This window comes from Aquarana catesbeiana, linkage group LG03, assembly GCF_042186555.1.
Source record: "Aquarana catesbeiana isolate 2022-GZ linkage group LG03, ASM4218655v1, whole genome shotgun sequence".
NCBI lineage: Eukaryota > Metazoa > Chordata > Amphibia > Anura > Ranidae > Aquarana > Aquarana catesbeiana.
The window spans coordinates 152,826,133-152,846,474 of record NC_133326.1 but is presented as its reverse complement, the minus strand read 5'-3'; the positions used below and the strand labels follow the sequence as shown (position 1 = coordinate 152,846,474).

Here is a 20,342-nt window from a genome sequence, read left to right as displayed (position 1 = left end):
TTGCCGTGAAGGAATGATAACGTGCACCACCGAAGAAAGATTGCTTCCAAAAGGAATCACCACAAGCGATTAAATGAGTTCCTTACCAGCTGCTCTGAAGAGGAACAACAGACGCTTTGCTGCATAGCAGCCATATATGCCGCTATCTTTCATGCAAAAGTTCCACAATCTCTTAAGCCGAGATAGACTCCATGGAGGAAGTTAAAGTACAAAGGAAAATCCACATAGTATAGTATTTCACCAAATTTTTAATAAAATTATAAAATCACATATACAATTTTGAAGGAATTACACAGGAATAAAGTCACGGGTGCCTCACACATGACATGATTCCGCAAGTTGACCTGTTGGTTGTTTGTAACACATGCTGTGTAATTCCTTCATAATGTAAGTGTGATTTTATCACTTTATTAAAATGTTGGTGAAATACTACACTATGTGGATTTTCCGCTGTACTTTAACTTCCTCCATGGAGTCTATCTTGGCTTGGCTTCTTGCATGCAAGATCGTGGTATATATGGTTGCTATGCAGCAAGGTGTCTGATGGTCTCCTTGTGGGATCAGAGCAGCTGGTAAAGAGCTCATTATATCGCTTGTGGTGATTGATTTTGTGAGCACTCTTTCTTCAGGGGTGTACGTTATTATCATTCTTCCACGGAAAAGAAAGAGGGACTATTGAAATTTAGAAAATCTCAGCACCTTTTTGTACCATATATATATACATTTTATAATACATTTTTTTGCACAGTGTTTACAGTATTTTATATGGACTTTATTTGCACAGATATGTCAATTTAGGATGAGTTCATCATATGTTTAATGCCCTTTTATTGTGTCTCTTATGTGATTTAATACCTTATACCTACCACACTTTTTATTGTTTGATTTAGATGCTGCTGTCTGTTCGCTATAATTTAGTTTTTATTGTATTTGTTTTACTTAGTTTTTTGTCACTAAGGTTTACAGTTTTTTTACAAGCGCACAATTATCTTGGGTTAGTGGAACAATTAACTACCTGAACAGGAGAGAAAAACTTAGACCAATAGCTAAAGGGGTCAACACAAGGGAAATGCCTACTGGGTCAATTCCAGAGATAACACAAACCCCTAAGGAGTAGTTTGAAAGATATTCGATGAAAAAAATTATTTGGACAAGTGGAGTAAAAGCCCAAGCCTAGCCTACTTATCCCTTGATCTGCTGCTTGAGTGGGAGGTAGACTTTGATTGTCTTTGAGCTATTACTGTAGTACCATATGAAGAATAGACTCTTCTGTCCCATCCATAGATCTCTTGCATTGAGGCAGGTGTACACTCCTTCCAACAGAGATATTGGAAATTACCTTTAAATGACCCGTAAGGGGATAGTAAATCAGATACTCCTTGGGTGTATCCTGGACATCCCAGGCACAAAGCCAAAAATCCCTTTGCAAGAGGCCATCACAGCTGAACTTTTGGGCACTAGAATCCAAAAAAAGGATTGTCCTTGAGATGGAGTGGTCTTCTTGCATAGATTTTACCCTCAGAAACATGGATTAACAATTCTAAATCAATGCCAACAGGGGATGGAGAATCACTCCAGGCTATTCAAACTGAGAAATAGTAGAGTCCAAATGTCTGTCAGTGAAATCCCAAAAGGTAAGAACATTGTCAAATGGTTGAGTAGTATGCTACTTATGATGGGTGACTGAAAAGTCAACAGTGGGCAGAGGCCACTTTTCAATTCTTTTGAAAAATCCTTTTCAAAGGGAAAAAGCTAATTCACATTGTCAAGAGGGAACATGATTCTATAGGTTGTTTCCAGTCCTCACAGAGGAATGTTTTAAATACAGTGTCAGTTGGGAAGGTTTTTACTGCTATAAGAGCTCTAAAAGACCCCATACCTGGGACAGCAGGTTGATCCTCCAAATGCAGGGTAGATGCACTGCTTTAATCAGGCTAGTACCAATACCATGTAAAGCTGAGTCATATGGAACTTGCTTAAATACAGTCTATTCAAGAGTAGATTGGGAGGGCTTTGAATCTGAATCAGAAATAAAAGCAGGGGCTTAGAAGTGAGGGGGGTCAGAATTGGATTCTGTCATGAATGGTGCTTGAGCATGCTCTTCAAGTAGAGTGTTCCATTGCTCACAGAGTGATAAAAATATTTTAGCACATATTAGGGGCCTTGTAAAAACATGGGAGGTCTCATTACTCATAACTCATTAAATAACATTTATTAATGTAAAGCTGGACTCAGGACAAAACTTTTTTAAACTTACATTATTTGAGCTTGGTTACATATAATCCTTCGTAGCTCACATTCAGTTAGAGATGCAAAAATTTGCTGTAGTATCCTGCGCTACATACAGTAAGTGCTGGCCTTTTCCGGATGCTGCTCAAGCAACTTGCCTTCTGTATACTGAACACAGGGGATTACTCACTCTGCACCTTTGCCATTCAGAACACATCTTGCAAGGCGTTCCCTAGTTGAACAAGGCATAGAACATCATCAGCCCTCTACCTTGTCCAATCAGAGAATGCCTTGTATTCATCTATGGAAACACAGAGTGGGCCTCGGGAGCGTACATGCAATAATGCCCCCATAGCTAGTGGCTTGCTATGGGGCACTCAGCGATGGTAGGGGAACCCTGGAGAGCCAGCAATGGACCCGAGAAGAGGAGGATCAGAGGTGCTCTATGCAAACCATTGCACAGAGCAGAGAATAACAGGTTTGTTTTTTTTAATCCCTTACAATCACTTAAAGAAAAGCTGTCATTTTTCTTACCCTTAATCCAGCTTGTCCTTCAATCCCTTGCAAGCCTTGTACACCCTTTAAAAACCAAGTAACAATACATTTCCAATTTTAGACATTCATTTTTTATGGAATGATTCTTATTGGTAATATATTCCTATCATCAGAAAAGTACAACACTATTTATAGTTTTTGAATGGTGAAAGAACCATAAGAGAAATGTTATAACCAAAATAAAATATATATGATAATATATCAATAGCAGATCATTAAACACAATAAAATGGCCTAAATAAATATAAGTTACCAAATAGAGTACAGTGGAGGTTAAGCACAGTGTAACTATATAAGTCTTAATACACACAGCAAATTATGTGTTTCTCTATGGGGCTTTCTTTTACCAGCTACAAAGAACATTTGTTTTCTGGATATATAACAAGGTGTATTTGACCTATTCGTCCATCATTTGTCTGTGTTCTACTGCAATAGGATTGTAGGACTGGCATTAATTTAGCAAATTTACCTTTGGTCCAGGTGGTCCAACAGGTCCCATGGCTCCCTGAATTTTGACAATGGAAGAGAAATAACTTATCTTTTATTTCTTTTTACAGGACACAGTGTTTTTTTTTTCTTTTTATAAATGGCTACATATTAGAAGTATGAATCTCATATACACATAGTATCTATATATATATATATATATATATATATATATATATATTGTATATATATATATGTATATATATATATATATATATATATATATAATATATATACACTCTATATATGTACAGTAGCTCACAATACTGAGTACACCCCTCACATTTTTGTAAATATTTTATTATATCTTTTTATGTAAAAACACTGAATTACACTTTGCTATAATGTAAAGTAGTGAGTGTACAGCTTGTATAACAGTGTAAATTTGCTGTCGCCTCAAAATAACTCAACACACAGCCATTAATGTCTAAAACGCTGGCAACAAAAGTTATTACATCCCTGCGTGAAAATGTCCAAATTAGACCCAAAGTGTCAATATTTTGTGTGACCACCATTATTTTACAGCACTGCCTTAACCCTCTTGGGCATGGAGTTCACCAGAGCTTCTCAGGTTGCCACTGGAGTCCTCTTCCACTCCTCCATGAGGACATTACAGAGCTGGTGGATGTTAGAGACCTTGCGCTCCTCCACCTTCCGTTTGAGGATGCCCCACAGGTGCTCAATAGGGTTTAGGTCTGGAGACATGCTTGGCCAGTCCATCACCCTTACCCTCAGCTTCTTTAGCAAGGCAGTGGTTGTCTTGAAGGTGTGTTTGGGGTCGTTATCATGTTGGAATACTGCCCTGCGGCCCAGTCTCTGAAGGGAGGGGATTATGCTCTGCTTCAGTATGTCACAGCACATGTTGACATTCATGGTTCCCTCAATGTACTGTAGCTCCCCAGTGCCGGCAGCACTCATGCAACCACAGACCATGACACTCCCACCACCATGCTTGTCTTTGTACTCCTCACCTGGTTGCCGCCACACACATTTGACACCATCTGAACCAAATAAGTTTATCTTGGTCTCATCAGACCACAGGACATGGTTCCAGTAATCCATGTCCTTAGTCTGCTTGTCTTCAGCAAACTGTTTGAGGGCTTTCTTGTGCATCATCTTTATAAGAGGCTTCCTTCTGGGATGACAGTCATGCAGACCAATTTGATGCAGTGTGTAGCGTATGGTATGAGCACTGACGAGCTGACCCCCCACCCCTTCAACCTCTGCAGCAATGCTGACAGCACTCATATGTCTATTTCCCAAAGACAACCTCTGGATATGATGCTGAGCACTTGCACTCAACTTCTTTTTTGGTCGACCAGGGCGAGGCCTGTTCTAAGTGGAACCTGTCCTGTTAAACCGCTGTATGGTCTTGGCCACTGTGCTGCAGCTCACTTTCAGGGTATTGGCAAACTTCCTATAGCCTAGGCCATCTTTATGTAGAGCAACAATTCTTTTTTTCAGATCCTCAGAGAATTCTTTGCTATGAGGTGCCACGTTGAACTTCCAGTGACCAGTATGAAAGAGTGAGAGTGATAACACCAAATTTAACACACCTGCTCCCTATTCACACCTGAGACCTCTTAACACTAACAAGTCACATGACACCAGGGAGGGAAAATGGCTAATTGGGCCCAATTTGGACATTTTCACTTAGGGGTGTACTCACTTTTGTTGCCAGCAGTTTAGACATTAATGGCTGTGTGTTGAGTTATTTTGGGGGGAGAGCAAATTTACACTGTTATACAAGCTGTGCACTTACATATATATATATATATATATATATATATATATATATATATATACATACATACTGTAGGTACTAGACAAATGGATATGCTTCTAAATCAAACAATAATACTGTGTCAAATAATTGCATGTACTGTATGTCTCTGTGCTAAAGCGTATCTAAAGCCATAACTTTTTCTTCTAAGTTTTGGATAGGGTTAGGTTGAGTTAAAACCTCCGGTTAAGTTTTTATTGCTGTATGTGTTCCTGCTGGGGAGATTCATCCTCACTGTTTGTCCTGGTAGGCATTATCAGCGGGACTGAAAATGAGAGAAAATCCAAAACTTTTACCTGTCACCAGCACACAAAGAGAGAAAAAATCTTTTGATGGGAAAACTGTTCTAGTGACAAATGTCTATGAGAGAATTCCTTGTAGAGATTTTCTCTCACTCTCTATTGTGTCTAAAGGAAAGGAAGTAAAGGGAGCTTTCCTCACGGGAGGCAAAAAACGAATAAGGGTTTTAACCTGGTCTAATGCTCTGGTCTATCCAAAACTGAATACTTTTTTACTTTGCAAATATTTTAAGCTGAGAAAATACTTAGATGTGAGGGTGTCAGGACAAGGACCTGAACCCACAACCTCCAGAGGCTCTTCTTGCTGAGCCACCTGAGATGCTGGACAACTCCCTCTCTGATTGCTTCAAACAATTTAGCCTTGTCTCTTGAACTTGCTCCTCTCATGAACTTCCTGATTTAAGCCATGTCACTGCAAGTCCTGTTTTGCAGATTATTGTGCTCTCTCCAGCCAATATCTTAGCTGTCCTTTCCTCCACTACCATTCGTTACTGACTTTTGGCTTATTTCTCAACTACCCTTTTGCTTATTTTCAACCTGCAACCAATTGTTATCAACCTTTGGCTTGTTCCTCAACTACTCTTCTGCTTGATCCCAACCTGCAACCCCTTGTTGCCAACCTTTGGTTTGTTTACTGATGATACTTTTGCTTGATCCTTACCTGCTATATCTACTGGACCCTGTTTTGCTCACCTCCTGGTGGGGTAATCCTGAGGACTGCTACCTGGTACTAACACCCAGCAAAACCCATCTCCACCATCAGAAGCTCTGGTGAATACCAGTTAGGGCTTAGACCTGCAATTTGGGTAAACCTGTGTGATCAACCAGGGTAACTTGCTTGTGTACTTATCCAGCTGGTTTGTGGTAGCCTTTCTACTGCTATAGCTACTAGAACCTGACCCCTGAACGTGACAGAGGGTACAGTGTGCGTCATAACAAGAAATAAATTACATATATACAAAAGGTCTTATACTTGGAGATATTTGTATGCACTCTTACCTTATCTCCTTGCATTCCTTTCAAACCTTGTACTCCTGGGTAACCAATCCCTGCTTCTCCCTGTAACAGAGATGCATGTAATGACAGTACTCTAATGCCATTTAAATAGATAATCGGTACTTCTATTATCCCTGCGTTACTTGTTTTTTTGCACGTGTTTTGATGTTTCCATATCTCCATTCAATCAATGAAATAATACCCATTTTGACAAAGGATACCTTGTAAACGTAACTGAGAACCAAGAATGTTTGGAAGGGGTTTGCAAGTGACTGATTTATATTAAAGAGATGCAGTGCATTGCTCTATTAGAAGGGTCTGCTGCAGCACTGTAATCAGCAAGTTTTCACATTTTACTAAGGTAAAGCATGTAAACTGTAATTGGTTCTTCCACTGGTTATTTTGCATATATTGAACCCCTTTTTATTCTTCTTGCATCAGACATTCAATAGAAGGGATCAATAAGGGTATTTGCATACAGACCAGAACTAATGCAGTGTGTAACCATTTTTTTCTATTCTTTAATAAAAACTGATTTTTTTTTCAGGGTCAGTGACCTTATACTTCAAACATGTATTACCTTCTCTCCTTTTGTTCCTTGAAATCCAGTAGGGCCATCAAGGCCTATTGGACCAGGTAAGCCAGGTCTGCCCTGTGTATAACCAAAATTATTCAATCATGAAATAGAGAACAAAATAAAGTATGGGACAAATAACTTTCCAGATGTGTTTACCAAACTTAACATTCACCACAGAAATGTAAATATATCACGGATCAATGCAAACTTCAGATCCTTCTAGTTACCAAAGTATATTACTTTCTGAGATGTGTTGATTTACCAGAGACTCCCCTATGCCATGCATTAATGGGGTATGGTATTAACTTAACACTACAAAGGTGGAAATGACCAGATCACAGCAATACATACATTATGTTATAAATCTAACTAGTAACACTTTCTTTTCTTGACAAGAAACGCATCATTTTAAATACATGAACCACACATGTAACAAAGTACATGGTAAACAGAAACCATGCGATACTGCTAAATAATTTCAAATGGTAGGTGCTGGGGTAATATACCAATAGAGTCATCAGAGATAAAAACAAAACTGCATGAAACCCAAAAATCCATCCCTTAAATGTTGCCAGACTGCCACAATTCTAGTTCAAAAAGTAATATACCTTCTCTGTGGTCAGTCTGCATGAGTTCAACCTTTAGACAAAACCACACCCATTTATTTTGCAGTGTAACTACTCTAAGGGGATTATTTACTAAAGGCAAATCCACTTTGCACTACAAGTGCACTTGAAAGTGCACTAAAAGTGCACTTGGAAGTAAGGTCGCTGTAGATCCGAGGGGAACATTTAAGGAAAATAAAAAACAGCATTTTAGCTTGCACATAATTGGATGATAAAATCAGCAGAGCTTCCCCTCATTTCAGATCTACCCCTTAGATTTAGAGCGACTCCACTTCCAAGTGCACTTGCAGTGTACTTGTAGTGCAAAGTGGATTTGCCTTTCGTAAATAACCCCCTTTGTCTCAGTGCTGTGTGGATTACTTTGACTTCTTTTTCCATATGTGCTGTGATTGTTATTCTCTAGGGGTGCTTTATCATTTTTTAATCATGCTGTTTATATTTGGGCATAAGGAACAATTGGACTGTAATTCACACTGAGAATAGGAGATTTCCACATTCTGTTATACCACCAAAGTCAGACAAGAGCTTTCAACACACAGCTTGTGTGTCTCTAGCATTAGAAAAATACACGATGGAGCATTAATAATGAAAAAGGTATCCCTACCAGTCGTATCTGACAATGTTCACCAGATGTTTAGCTCTAGATAATGCCCAGCCACCCATTTCTCCATGGTGTTGGCCCTTTTCACATATGTATGTCATCTTTATTTACAAAGATATACTAATGATGTTTGATCATGCTCTAAATAACACTACATACTTTCAATTAAGAATTACTTACAGACTCTCCCTGATCTCCTTTATCTCCCTTTGATCCAATCTTTCCACGGGGGCCCTGAAAAAAACAGTATTTTGGGCTTATAACAGATATCTGATTACTATCTGTCACAGTCTATAAAACCAATGAGGAAAAAAGGGAAAAGGTGGAATACACGTAATTATGAATGCAAGAAAATAGGACTAAACATACTCACTTGAGTGCCTGTTTCACCTGGTTCACCCTGAAAGAATGTGATATGAACCAGATAAATACAAAAGAAAATATGATTCTGTCTAAACTTAGAGTAACTGTAAGGAAGAAATGAAACTGTGTTTTCTAGAAAATGTACTAAAAATGCCAAAAAGCACACAAATATTCACTAACAGTTTGGTTATAATAATGCACACTAGACATCAGCCTGCAATACTTCAAATAAGCACCACTCATCTGTAGCTAAAGGAAAATCTATCAATAAGCTCTCTCCTACAGCAAGACCAACATTTTATTAACTTTTACAAGAGTTTTGTAAATAGCTTATATAGAAACTTAAACACAAGGCCTATAAAACAACACAGTAATAGAAAATTGTCATACATTCAGTCCTAAACCATGCTACTTTTAACTTAAATCCATAACTCCTAATTGAAAACATTTGTCCCAGCAATTTATCTGAATCAAATTGTGTAAAATTCAGTTTGTTAAACACAAATAGCAGGCATTCTTTTGCATCTAAAATATATTTCCATTTATAGTCTTATCTATTCACTAAATATTTTTTTAGCAGCAGCATATTGACCAGCACCAAAAATTGTAAATATGTTAGCTCTTTTATTACTCTTTATTTATTAATTTTTGAAAGACTTTTAACATAACTTCCAATTAACATTTGCGTGTAAGTAACCTTGGGACAAGTCACTGCTTCTCTCCTATGTACAGCACAATGGTGATGTCACTGGTAGATTTATATGGCCATATTTGGGCTAGCAAAGTCTTTTGATGCATGCAAAGTGTATTTATTATGTCTGTGGCTATTAAAACATGTATTTAGTTGAAAGCTGTTGTGCCCAAAGTTCAGCTTTAAGCGGTTAGTCCATTTTGGAAAGATGCAGGAGCGATAAATACATATATAATAGGTATATATTGATTTATTATGTCTCTCAAGGATGATGATGGTGCACTGGGTTGGCCAAGTCAACACAATCGTCATAGCAATTAATTTGTTTCATCATTAAAATTAAAAAATGTAACAGAATGGGAAACATATTGAGATAACTCTATTTATAACTCTATTGGGCGGCACAGTGGTGCAGTGGGTAGCACTCTCACCTAGCAGTAAGAAGAGTCACTGGTTCAAATCCCGACCATGACACTACCTGCCTGGAGTTTGCATGTTCTCCCTGTGTCTGCGTGGGTTTCTTCTGGGTACTCCGGTTTCCTCCCACACTCCAAAGACATGCTGGTAGGTTAATTGGATCCTGTCTAAATTGGCCCTAGTATAGGTATGAATGTGAGTTAGGGACCTTAGATTGTAAGCTCCTTGAGGGTATAGGGACTGATGTGAATGTATAATATATATATGTAAAGCGCTGCGTAAATTGACGGCTCTATATAAGTACCTGAAATAAATAAAATAAAATAAATAAATTTAACCCAGGGGTATGAGTTAGCTAGCTGGGTAGGAAGAAGGGACTATGGTGAGTAGTTCTTGTTGCTGGAGGTAATAGAGAGATACAAGAAGTTATTGGATGATTCAGAATTACCAGGCACCACATATAAGTTAAGCATCCTTTTTGATTAACTTTTTGCAATTAGGCTATGTCTTATCACTCTGCTTAAACAACATTTAGTGCAGTACAAAAACATACACATTTTACACAAACCTTGATAGAAAGTCCTGGAGGACCTTGGGGACCTGGAAATCCTGGAACGCCAGGAGGACCAGGAAGGCCAGGAGCCCCAGGATAACCCTTTGCACCCTAGAGTAATAATGGTAGTACAATCAGTAAGGAATAAATTGGCGTGTGAAAATATACACACATACAATAATGAAACAAACATTTTTTATATGTGTTACAATGTAAAACATTTTAAGTCACTCTGATTTTAGGGTAACAATTTGGCATATTATTTATATGTACTTTGTTCACATATTTCATTCTATTTTGTACTTCTTTATGCAAACACTTACGGGTGATCCAGGAATACCACCAATACCAGCCAGTCCATCAACTCCCCCAAGCACATAGCCTGGCTCTCCCTATGCAAGAGGAACAAATACATGTAAATTGTCTGATAATCAATAAGTCAGTTTTAGTCCAGTCATGTTAACTCCACTTTTTATAAATTTAGCATTCGTTGCTAGATTTATAGTAAACAGATTTTATAGTATCTAAAAAGAACCCTACGTAAGCTATGGTATAGTATAGAATACAGTATGTTAAATGGGACATTAAAGTGTATGCCCAGTCAAAATGTTTTTATTAGTTTTGGATAGTGTCAGAAAGGATTAGAGCCCCTGTTGTTTTTCAATGCTACCCAAAGCTATGTCACTGTCCCACTGTGTCCCACTGTTCACCAGTTTCACAGTCTCACCAGACAGCAGAAAGTGAGGGAAAATAGCAACACAAAAATAAATAAAAAATATTTATTTTAAGTGGGAGAAGTTTAAAACCCTTGTCATATTTTTATTGCTGTTTGTGTCCGTTTTGCAAATGTTCCCTCAGGTTCTTTGTGCAGAAACAGTTGTGACAGGAAGTGATGAAATTCTCTCTAACAGTGCCACAAATAGCAGTAAATACATGATGGGTTCTAGTTCACACTCTTTCAAAAACTAAAGAAAACAGTTTGGGCTAGACATGCACTTTACACTCATTGTATATGTTATTACAGTCTCAAAAATTTTACATGTTCCCCAATGATCAGATCATATAGGTTTAACCTAAGCCAGTGTTGTTAAAGCTATTCAGTCACAAAGAATGAATCTGTTTTGTTAAGGGAATTAATATCTGATCTTAGAAATATGGTAGCTATACTGTAAACCCACCCAAAATCTACAAGGGAATCTTGTATGCAAAATCTGACTGTCCTCGGGAAACAGGTTTGGATGCCAGGTACAAAAGCACATGTTTGTTGTTTTAGAAGAAGTTAGAAAGAAAATAAGTGGCTGTTGTACACTCTGTTGGCGCAACTTTACTCTTACAGGATCAAAATTGATTAAGGCTGGTTTCCTAACCTACAAGATTATCTGTTCTCACACACTACAACCAGATGGTGGGGTGGGGGATTTTCTGTAGAGATGAAGGGGACTGTCATCTAATGTCTAGGGGTACTATAAATCTTGTTGGCAGGTGCAGTTAGCTTGCCTGCCCCTAGACGACTCTGCCATTATGGCATGGGAAAGTTATAAGCAGGTGTTTACAACTTTGGAAAAATCCCTCCTCATGTTATGTAGTGGGTAAAATGAGTGCCCATATAAATGCCAGCTTTGGGTGGGGCCCAGGGGAGTCCAGGGTATTGGAAAAGGAACCCTAGAGCTGCCAAGATGTAGACCTACACTGAGTAGGTATAAAGGACCCTATGCATGGCTGAATTCCCAGGCAAGGTGGCACAGATCATGTGAGGATTAGCTGGGGTTTCTACAGTTACATAGTTAGTCTGGTTGAAAAAAGTCCATCCAGGTCAACCGATAAAAGGGAAAACATTTTTACAATCCTATATACAGTACACATTCCCATACCCACAGTTGATCCAGAGGAAGGCAAAAAGAAACCCAGTAAAGCATAATCCCATTTGCTCCAGCGGGGGAAAAAATTCCTTCTGGATCCCGAAGAGGCAATCGGGCATTCCCTGGATCAACTTTACCTATAAACATTAGTTTCCAGTTATATTATGTACATTTAGGAAAGAATTCAGGTCTTTTATAAAGCAATCTACTGAGCTGGACAGAACCAACTCTTGAGGAAATCTATTGTACATTTTCACAGCTCTTACTGTGAAGAAGCCTTTTTTGTATTTGGAAGTTAAATCTCCTTTCCCCCAGACCTAAAGAGTGTCCCTTTGTTCTCTGTGATGACCTTAAAGTGAATAATTCAACACCAAGTTCACTATATTAATGGAAGCACTTTGTTCCCTGACCCTCAGCTGCGAGTCCTGTGACTCAGTGATAGAGAGCCTGAGGATTTAGTATACATAGAGAAGTGGTCCCACTTCTATGGTGCTCCCAAGTAGAAGAGTCAGGAGGAAAGACAAAAAGATGTGTGCTTGTGCTCTGCACTGAAATGACTGCTGCAGGATGTGCATCCATGCTAGTGGTGCTTTGCACCGAAATGCCAGTGTGTCAAATGTGAAACATCATAGAAGTAATGTGAAGATGTGATGTTGCAGTAAATAGAATAAGTGGTGAAAGATATGGTTGGGTTCAATTAGATGACAGCACTACTGGCACTTTCCATGGCTTTCATCCTTATCTATGCACAAAATAAAATGGACAATTCACTGTTTATAGCGAAAAATGGACAGTTTAATTAAAAAAAGTACAAACATCTTGTAACCCAAATTTTCCTTTTTCTGAAATGCTTACTCTGTCTCCTTTTGGTCCAGGCGGTCCTGGATACCCTTGAAGTCCCTAAAATACACAAAACTATAATTAATATTATAACATTAACATAAGAATATGATAAAAAGTACACACGGTATACAGATATACAATATTTTTTTTTTCCAAACATACACAAACATACGTAATTGTTCATATAGCAGGATTAATGTAATATAAGCTTGGGGAGTACCCAGGTTATTAGTTATACTTTATGTGGAACTACAAGAAATCAATGTAAGTATGCAACCTAATGTTATTACTACAGTGAGGACTATAGCTAGCACCTATTCAGGACTGCAGCCTGAAGAACAACACAAGAGGAGGTTTATATAGCTTTAGCAGCAGTTGTGAGATCACTGTGACCTTGTGGTTTATTTGGTTGTTAATCCTCGTATGCCAAGTCTTACTCTTTAAACAAGAAATGCACATTATCCCACTTGTACATCTCTGCAGTCTATTCAGATGGGTTTACAGAATTGGTGAGAAGAGAAGAAAATAAATATAAAAAGAGTCACATAAGGAAAGAATGTTTTAGGTAATAAAGGGTGACCATCGTAAGTTCAATATATTCCCCCAAAAAATCCTGTATTTATTGGCGTATAACACTCACTTTTTTCCCCTTAAAATCAGGGGAAATCGTGGGTGCGGAAGAGGAGCAAGCGCTGCTGAATTACATAGAGCTGCAATCTCCTGTGTAACCGGCGCTCCGTCACTCACAGCCACTCCTCCTGGCCCCGCATTGGGCCACTGTTCTGTCTATTATTGTGAGTGATGGAGTGCCGGGTACACAGGAGATCACAGCGCTGTGTAACTCGCTCCTCCTCTTCCCTTTGCGACAACAAGGATAATCCAACTGCAGATGTGCACTGAACAGGCTGAATTGTTGGTCAATTTATAGGCTGTAGATGGGCACAGAACAGGCTGCATTGTTGGGCAATTTAATGGTTGCATATGGACACTGAGCAGGGTGCATTGATGAGCTGTGACCCTAATTTTGCTTTAAAGTTCTTTATTTATGTAGCACCCTCTACCAATAGGTTGGTGCTAGTAATATTTTTTTACTAGGGTCAGTCAGCACAGGCAAATTTAGGCAGGCCTATGCTGCAAGCTAGGCCTATCTGTTTTGATCTGGGGGTTATGAGTGGTCAGAGCAGCAGTGGGTGTGACCACCTGTGCTCCAGTTGAGGCGCCTCCCCTGCTTCCAGGGAGAATATTTTGGAAGAGGGGCTGGGCCTGGAACTGGAATGGCAGGTAGCTCATGTGGGAGCCCTGACCAATACCCAATTGGTATTGGCAGGGGGCGGGCCTCCTATATAAGCTGAGGTGATATGCCACTGGGGAGAGAAGTCGTCTGAGTGAAGTGAGGAATGGAATGCTAGGCAGAAGCAGGAGGACACCCCCATCTGGGAGGGTGTACCGATAGCAGGAGGAGGCCCAGGGAGAGCTGTGAGGGAACTTTGCCTCTACACGGTCATTGGCATTGTCTTTGCCACCACACAGTCGGTGGTAGGGAACTCCTGGAGCAGAGGGGCAGGGGAAGCTGTCGGAACGCATGGTCCGGTCAAGTTCTTCATCAAGGACTCAGGGCAGTGGAAGGTCAGTGAGTGTTAACACAGTGAAGGGCTGGATGTGCCAGGAAGTCTGTGAGGGAACTCTGCTTCTACATGGTCATTAGCAGAGTCTTCATCATACACACGGTGAATGATGGGGAGTCCTGGATCAGAGAAGAGACTGCAGGGATCTGTGTCAAATCGATGTGGCCCAAGTGCACAGGATTTGCAAGATCGGGCTGGCTGGGAACAGTAGTCCACCATCTAAAGACGTGCTTTTAAACTACTAGGCCTCCGGGAGAGGTGCTGCAGGACTCGGGCCTAGTAATGGCGAGCAACCAGAGCATGCCTAGGGGCTTATTCAGAGTGGGTCCCTATTACTCAATAGAAGAAGATGCAACATATTCTAACTCAGTAACTACAAGTTTGTGCAGGAGGAAACAAGTCTGTGCAGGAGGAAACAAGTTTGGGCAGGAGGAGAAAGAGTTCTAAGACCATCATTTTTACACGGTCAAAAGTGATGTCTTCATCCCTCACAATGTGATAAATGGGGAATTCTTAGAAGGAATAGTCTGCGGAAGTTGAGCAGAGGAGGAGCAATAGTCTGCGGGTAAATGCAGGAGGTTCACACTCAGTTTTAATGCACATCTAATCTTCTGGCTCTAACTAATTGCTGCTGTGCTTGAATCTTAAAATATGATGGCAAATGTACATTCTATGGGCATCCCATAACCCATTCCCTATCCAAGTTGTACAAGCAAATAAAACAACAGAATAACAAAACCAGTAAAAGATTAATTGTTCATTGTCTCTGGAAGTGATGTATGAGGTCTGGCAGCGCAGTGAATTGGTGGATTGTTTGTTACTAGCGGCACCTTCATCGCTGCATTTAAAATGTAAGGTTTTTTTTCTTAAACTTCCCTCCTAAAATTGGGGTGCGTGTTATACACATATAAATATGGTCATTTCAAATTTCATGAATGTAAGTTAAAGTGTTACTAAACCTAGGACCCTGCATTCACTATATCTGGTCTCCCACAGTACACAGAACATAGAAATGCAATTATTTTAGTAAATATAAACTCCTAAATACCTTTTCTCATCAGCAATATATAGCAGTCTTATGCCCCGTACACACGGTCGGACTTTGTTCGGACATTCCGACAACAAAATCCTAGGATTTTTTCTGACGGATGTTGGCTCAAACTTGTCTTGCATACACACGGTCACACAAAGTTGTCGGAAAATCCGATCATTCTGAACGCGGTGACGTAAAACACGTATGTCGGGACTATAAACGGGGCAGTGGCCAATAGCTTTCATCTCTTTATTTATTCTGAGCATGCGTGGCACTTTGTCCGCCGGATTTGTGTACACATGATCGGAATTTCCGACAACGGATTTTGTTGTCGGAAAATTTTATAGCCTGCTCTCAAACTTTGTGTGTCAGAAAATCCGATGGAAAATGTGTGATGGAGCCTACACACGGTCGGAATTTCCGACAAGGTCCTATCACACATTTTCCGTCGGAAAATCCGACCGTGTGTACGGGGCATTATGACTTCTATCAGTGTCTGGCCGAACACTGGTTAAAGCTTGTAGCGGGAGTTTTCATTCTCCTTTTACTGTCTTATAAGGCTGCATGACCCCTGACCTTCTGGTTGGACAATGCCGATTGGCACTGTGCTCATCACATGCACCCTCCCGAAAGAAAAAAAAAACTCTTTAGCAATGCACACCAAACTGAGCATGTGCAGAGTGCGTCCAAGGCTCTATACGATTAGCAGATGGATTGGGGACAGCAAAAGAAGGGAGTAGAAACAGAGAAGGCAGGAATAAACAGGCTTTTTACACAATGCAGAGGATTAACCCTTTAGGTTCCACATAGTATAACAGTGAGTATAACAAGCATGCTTTACTGCATATACAGACTGATTTTACTGTTGTGGGTTTAGTAATGTTTTAAACATTTACACAAAATATCAAACATAAATATTTAAAAGTACAGTTTCTTACCCTGTCACCTTGAAAGCCCTTATGGCCCTGTAATTTAACATATGTTCAGTAAATATATCATCTATGCATTACAGTCATAATTTATGTTTCACACAGGATAGTCACAATAGTTAAATCATAATGTAATATTTTGTAATTTGTAACCGTATACATATACAGTATGCAACAAGTAAATATAGGCTATCAGTTAAACACATAATGTTAATGCTCCTACTGCATCATTATAGAGAAATGCTAAAAATATGGTGTAGCTTCAAACTTGTTATGTCAGGTAGGGATGAGCGAACGGTTCGACCCGACCATAAGTTCAGCCGTTCAGCGAACAACGAACATTATGTGGTGTTTGCGGCAAATTCGAAAGTCACAGAAAACTGTTAAAGGCTATGGGACACTAATATGAAAAACCAAAAGTGCTCATTTTAAAGGCTTATATGCAAGTTATTGTCATAAAAAGTGTTTGGAGAGCTGGGTCCTGCCCCAGGGGACATGTATCAATGCAAAAAAAGTTTTAAAAACTGACATTTTTTCGGGAGTAGTGATTTTAATAATGCTTAAAGTGAAACAATAAAAATGAAATATTCCTTTAAATATTGTGCCTGGGGGGTGTCTATAGTATGCCTGTAAAGTGGTGCAGTTTTCCCGTGTTTAGAACAGTACCACAGCAAAATTACATTTCTAAAGGAAAAAATGCATTCAAAACTGATCACGGCTGTAATGAATTGTCGGGTCTCGGCAATATAGATAAAACTCATTGAAAAAAATGGCATGGGTTCCACCCAGTCCATTACCAGGCCTTTTGGGTCTGGTATGAATATTAAGGGGAACCCCAAACCAAAAAATTTTTAAAAAATCACATGGGGGTCCCCCCAAAATCCATACCAGGCCCTTCAGGTCTGGTATGGAAATTAAGGGGAACCCTGCACCACATTTAAAAAAATGGCTTAGGGGTCCCCCCCAAAATCCATACCAGACCCTTCAGGATTTTAAGGAGAACCCTGCAGCAAAACTTAAAAAAAATGGCCCCCCCAAAATCTATCCAGACCCTTATCTGAGCACCCAAGTTGGCAGGCCGCAGGAAAAGAGGGGGGACAAGAGAGCACCCCCCTTCCTGAACCATACCAGGCCACATGCCCTCAACATGGGGGGGGTGCTTTGGGGTCTGGGGTAAAAAAGACAAGAGACAGCTTAGGACAAGTCCTTTATTAAAAGATTAAAAAATAAAAATGTCCCGCAATGTAAATCCACGCCGCCCGACGGACCGAAAAAGAAAATAAAAAGCCGCAAAAGTTCCGCCTCCATGGGAGGCTCCCGCCGAGTGACGCTTCTTCTTAGTGACAGCTGTTATATAGCTGAGGGCGGGGCCACCCGGTGATGTAAACTGGTGACCCCACCCCCCTCTGACACCACGGGGAAGCAGAGGAAAAGTTGTAAACATGTAGGGAATCCAGGAAGTTGTGGAAAGAGATATCTACTGGCTAGCAGACAGGCAACACTCACAACATAGAAGAGTTTTTAAGTAAGCTTATATTAAGCTTATATTACCCCCCTCTGACACCACGGGGAAGCAGAGGAGAAGTTGTAAACATGTAAGGAATCCAGGAAGTTGTGGAAAGAGATATCTACTGGCTAGCAGACAGGCAACACTTACAACATAGAAGAGTTTTTAAGTAAGCTTATATACTTATATTGTCAAAAATACCTGTCATCTGTATTGCTATTAAAATGTTGATGATATAATATCACAGTGTATGCTGTGACTTAAAATTTTTTTTTTTACATACAACTAGAAAAAGTACTTAAATCTGTGTTGAAATCAGCTTCCTATCACCCACTGTACTGCAGCACTCACACTGGGAGAGAGGGAGGCATTAGGTGCTAATCAGGTGTGCTGCATGTACAAAAAATGAGAGGGATCATACTGACAAGATAAGAAAGCAGAATTAATGACTTACTAGTATGACATCTCTCCACTACGCCAGAGAAAGTGATGTCACTTTCCTGGCTGCGCTGTTTGGTAAAGTGGAGGTGTATGAATTACTAATGTGTACTGACAGAATGTTCAGAGTTTAGCTTTAAGGAAAATGCATTGGGATTGATTTACTAAAACTGGAACATCTAGTGCAGCTGTGCATGGTAGCCAAGCATCTTCTAACTTCAGCTTGCTCAATTCAGTTTTGACAAAAAAAACTGGAAGCTGATTGGTTTCTATGCCGAGCTGCACCAGATTTTGCACTCTCAAATTTTAGTAAATCAACCCGATTGTGTCTAAATTGGATCTTTATATATGCATAGGCTGAATGATCTTAAAAAATACAGAGCTTGGCTTTTCATTTACCATTAGGCCGGGAGGACCTGGGGGACCTGTTCGACCAGGGCGCCCTGGAAGGCCAGGAATACCATCTTGCCCAGGCAAACCCTAAAAAGATTTTATACTGTTAAAATATGGCATATAATAAATAAAAAGGAATATCAAACATACATATTACTGTTATTAGACAATTTCTACAATTATAATAATGAACAACATTTTCCTCAAATGATCACTTGTAGAACAAATGTAGATGACTGTAGCCACTAAATTACAGTTTCTGTGCCCCATTGTCAATCTTCCTTAGCAATATCTTCCACATAAATTTCTAAGAGCCAGCCCTATATTCAAGGGAGATAGAGGAGTAGACAAGTAAGACATAATATTAATTCAGAAGTAACATGGAAGTACGTGTACATGTTTTTATACATGCCAGTGCTAAACTAAGTGCTGTTTCAAAGATTCTGCAATGTGGTTTCCATAAATTCATGATGTATTTCAGTTTATACAGTTTATATACCGTATAAAATATTCATCAAACAGCAAACCTCTCTTTGGTTCCAACAACCATTCATGTTAAGGGAACATTTCTAATCTGTTAATTAGCCATTGACACATGTCTCTCATTGCTGACTGGTAGGTCTTTTGCAAACCCCCCTACTGTAAATGATTTCTAGGGAACCTTTAAAAATTGTATGCAGGCAAGCTTAAGCAGAACCCTTTGAAATTTAGCATATATGTGAAAAAACATGCTGCAAAGCAAGGAATCGTAGGCATTCGTTCCTTAATTGATATGATAAAAGAAAACGTGTGAACATAAAAGAAAAAAGATCTATAAAGCTGTCTTGAACTCAACACAAACAATACAAATATACAAAGACAATAGTGAGAAAAGGTAAGTCAGAGAAAGCTAAAATAGTTCTGTCAACATGTGTAAAACTGTGATAAAATAAGGCTTAAACTTAGGAAACAAAAAAAGCTAAGACCATTAAGACACATTAACTATTACCACTGTTGCCAAGCCCACAGTAGCCTAGACTAAATAACTAGAACAAATTATTGCATGACAGTCTGGTACTGCACAATCAAATAATGGGAAAGTTTAACTTTAGTATACATACACTGTAATGGTAATTAGAAACAAGATTTTATATTACAATTTTAAAAAAGGCAGTTTTTCTTATTTAACTGATCGAAAATAGTGATTTTAAAGGTGTTATTTATTGTATAATTGTCAGAGAGGGCAGTGACAATTTTATCTTGAGATGGTATTTTTCTATTTTAGTACCTGCAGAACCAAGAGAACAACTCATATAATTGTATGTGAATAATCAAAGTAAATTTGCAAAAGTCTGCTTGTGCTTATAATGCAGGTCTCTCAAGCATTATGAACAAATATAAATGGCATTACAATTTAGTCAAAGAAATATATATTTGAGCCAGAATCAATGTGAGCACACAGCTTATAATACTGAGAATAATGCAATAATGTGGGAGAGAAGCTGGTGTGATTAGCGGAAGAAGACTTCTTTCTTCTTATATGTCAGCACCAGTGGGTTG

At 39.2% G+C, this 20,342-nt stretch overlaps 1 protein-coding gene across 1 annotated transcript in view; it reads right to left on the bottom strand.

Moving 5' to 3' along the window:
- The window catches only part of LOC141131772 (uncharacterized), a 759,715-nt gene that overhangs the window by 506,619 nt on the left and 232,754 nt on the right, over window positions 1–20,342 (bottom strand). Inside the window, exons 30-40 of the mRNA XM_073619424.1 lie at window positions 18,810–18,890; window positions 16,475–16,501; window positions 12,891–12,935; window positions 10,500–10,568; window positions 10,192–10,287; window positions 8,526–8,552; window positions 8,333–8,386; window positions 6,929–7,000; window positions 6,352–6,411; window positions 3,254–3,289; window positions 2,764–2,808 (exon numbers count right to left, since the gene is read on the bottom strand). Coding sequence (XP_073475525.1) covers window positions 2,764–2,808; window positions 3,254–3,289; window positions 6,352–6,411; window positions 6,929–7,000; window positions 8,333–8,386; window positions 8,526–8,552; window positions 10,192–10,287; window positions 10,500–10,568; window positions 12,891–12,935; window positions 16,475–16,501; window positions 18,810–18,890 — 612 coding nt within the window. The remainder of the gene's footprint in view (window positions 1–2,763; window positions 2,809–3,253; window positions 3,290–6,351; window positions 6,412–6,928; window positions 7,001–8,332; window positions 8,387–8,525; window positions 8,553–10,191; window positions 10,288–10,499; window positions 10,569–12,890; window positions 12,936–16,474; window positions 16,502–18,809; window positions 18,891–20,342) is intronic.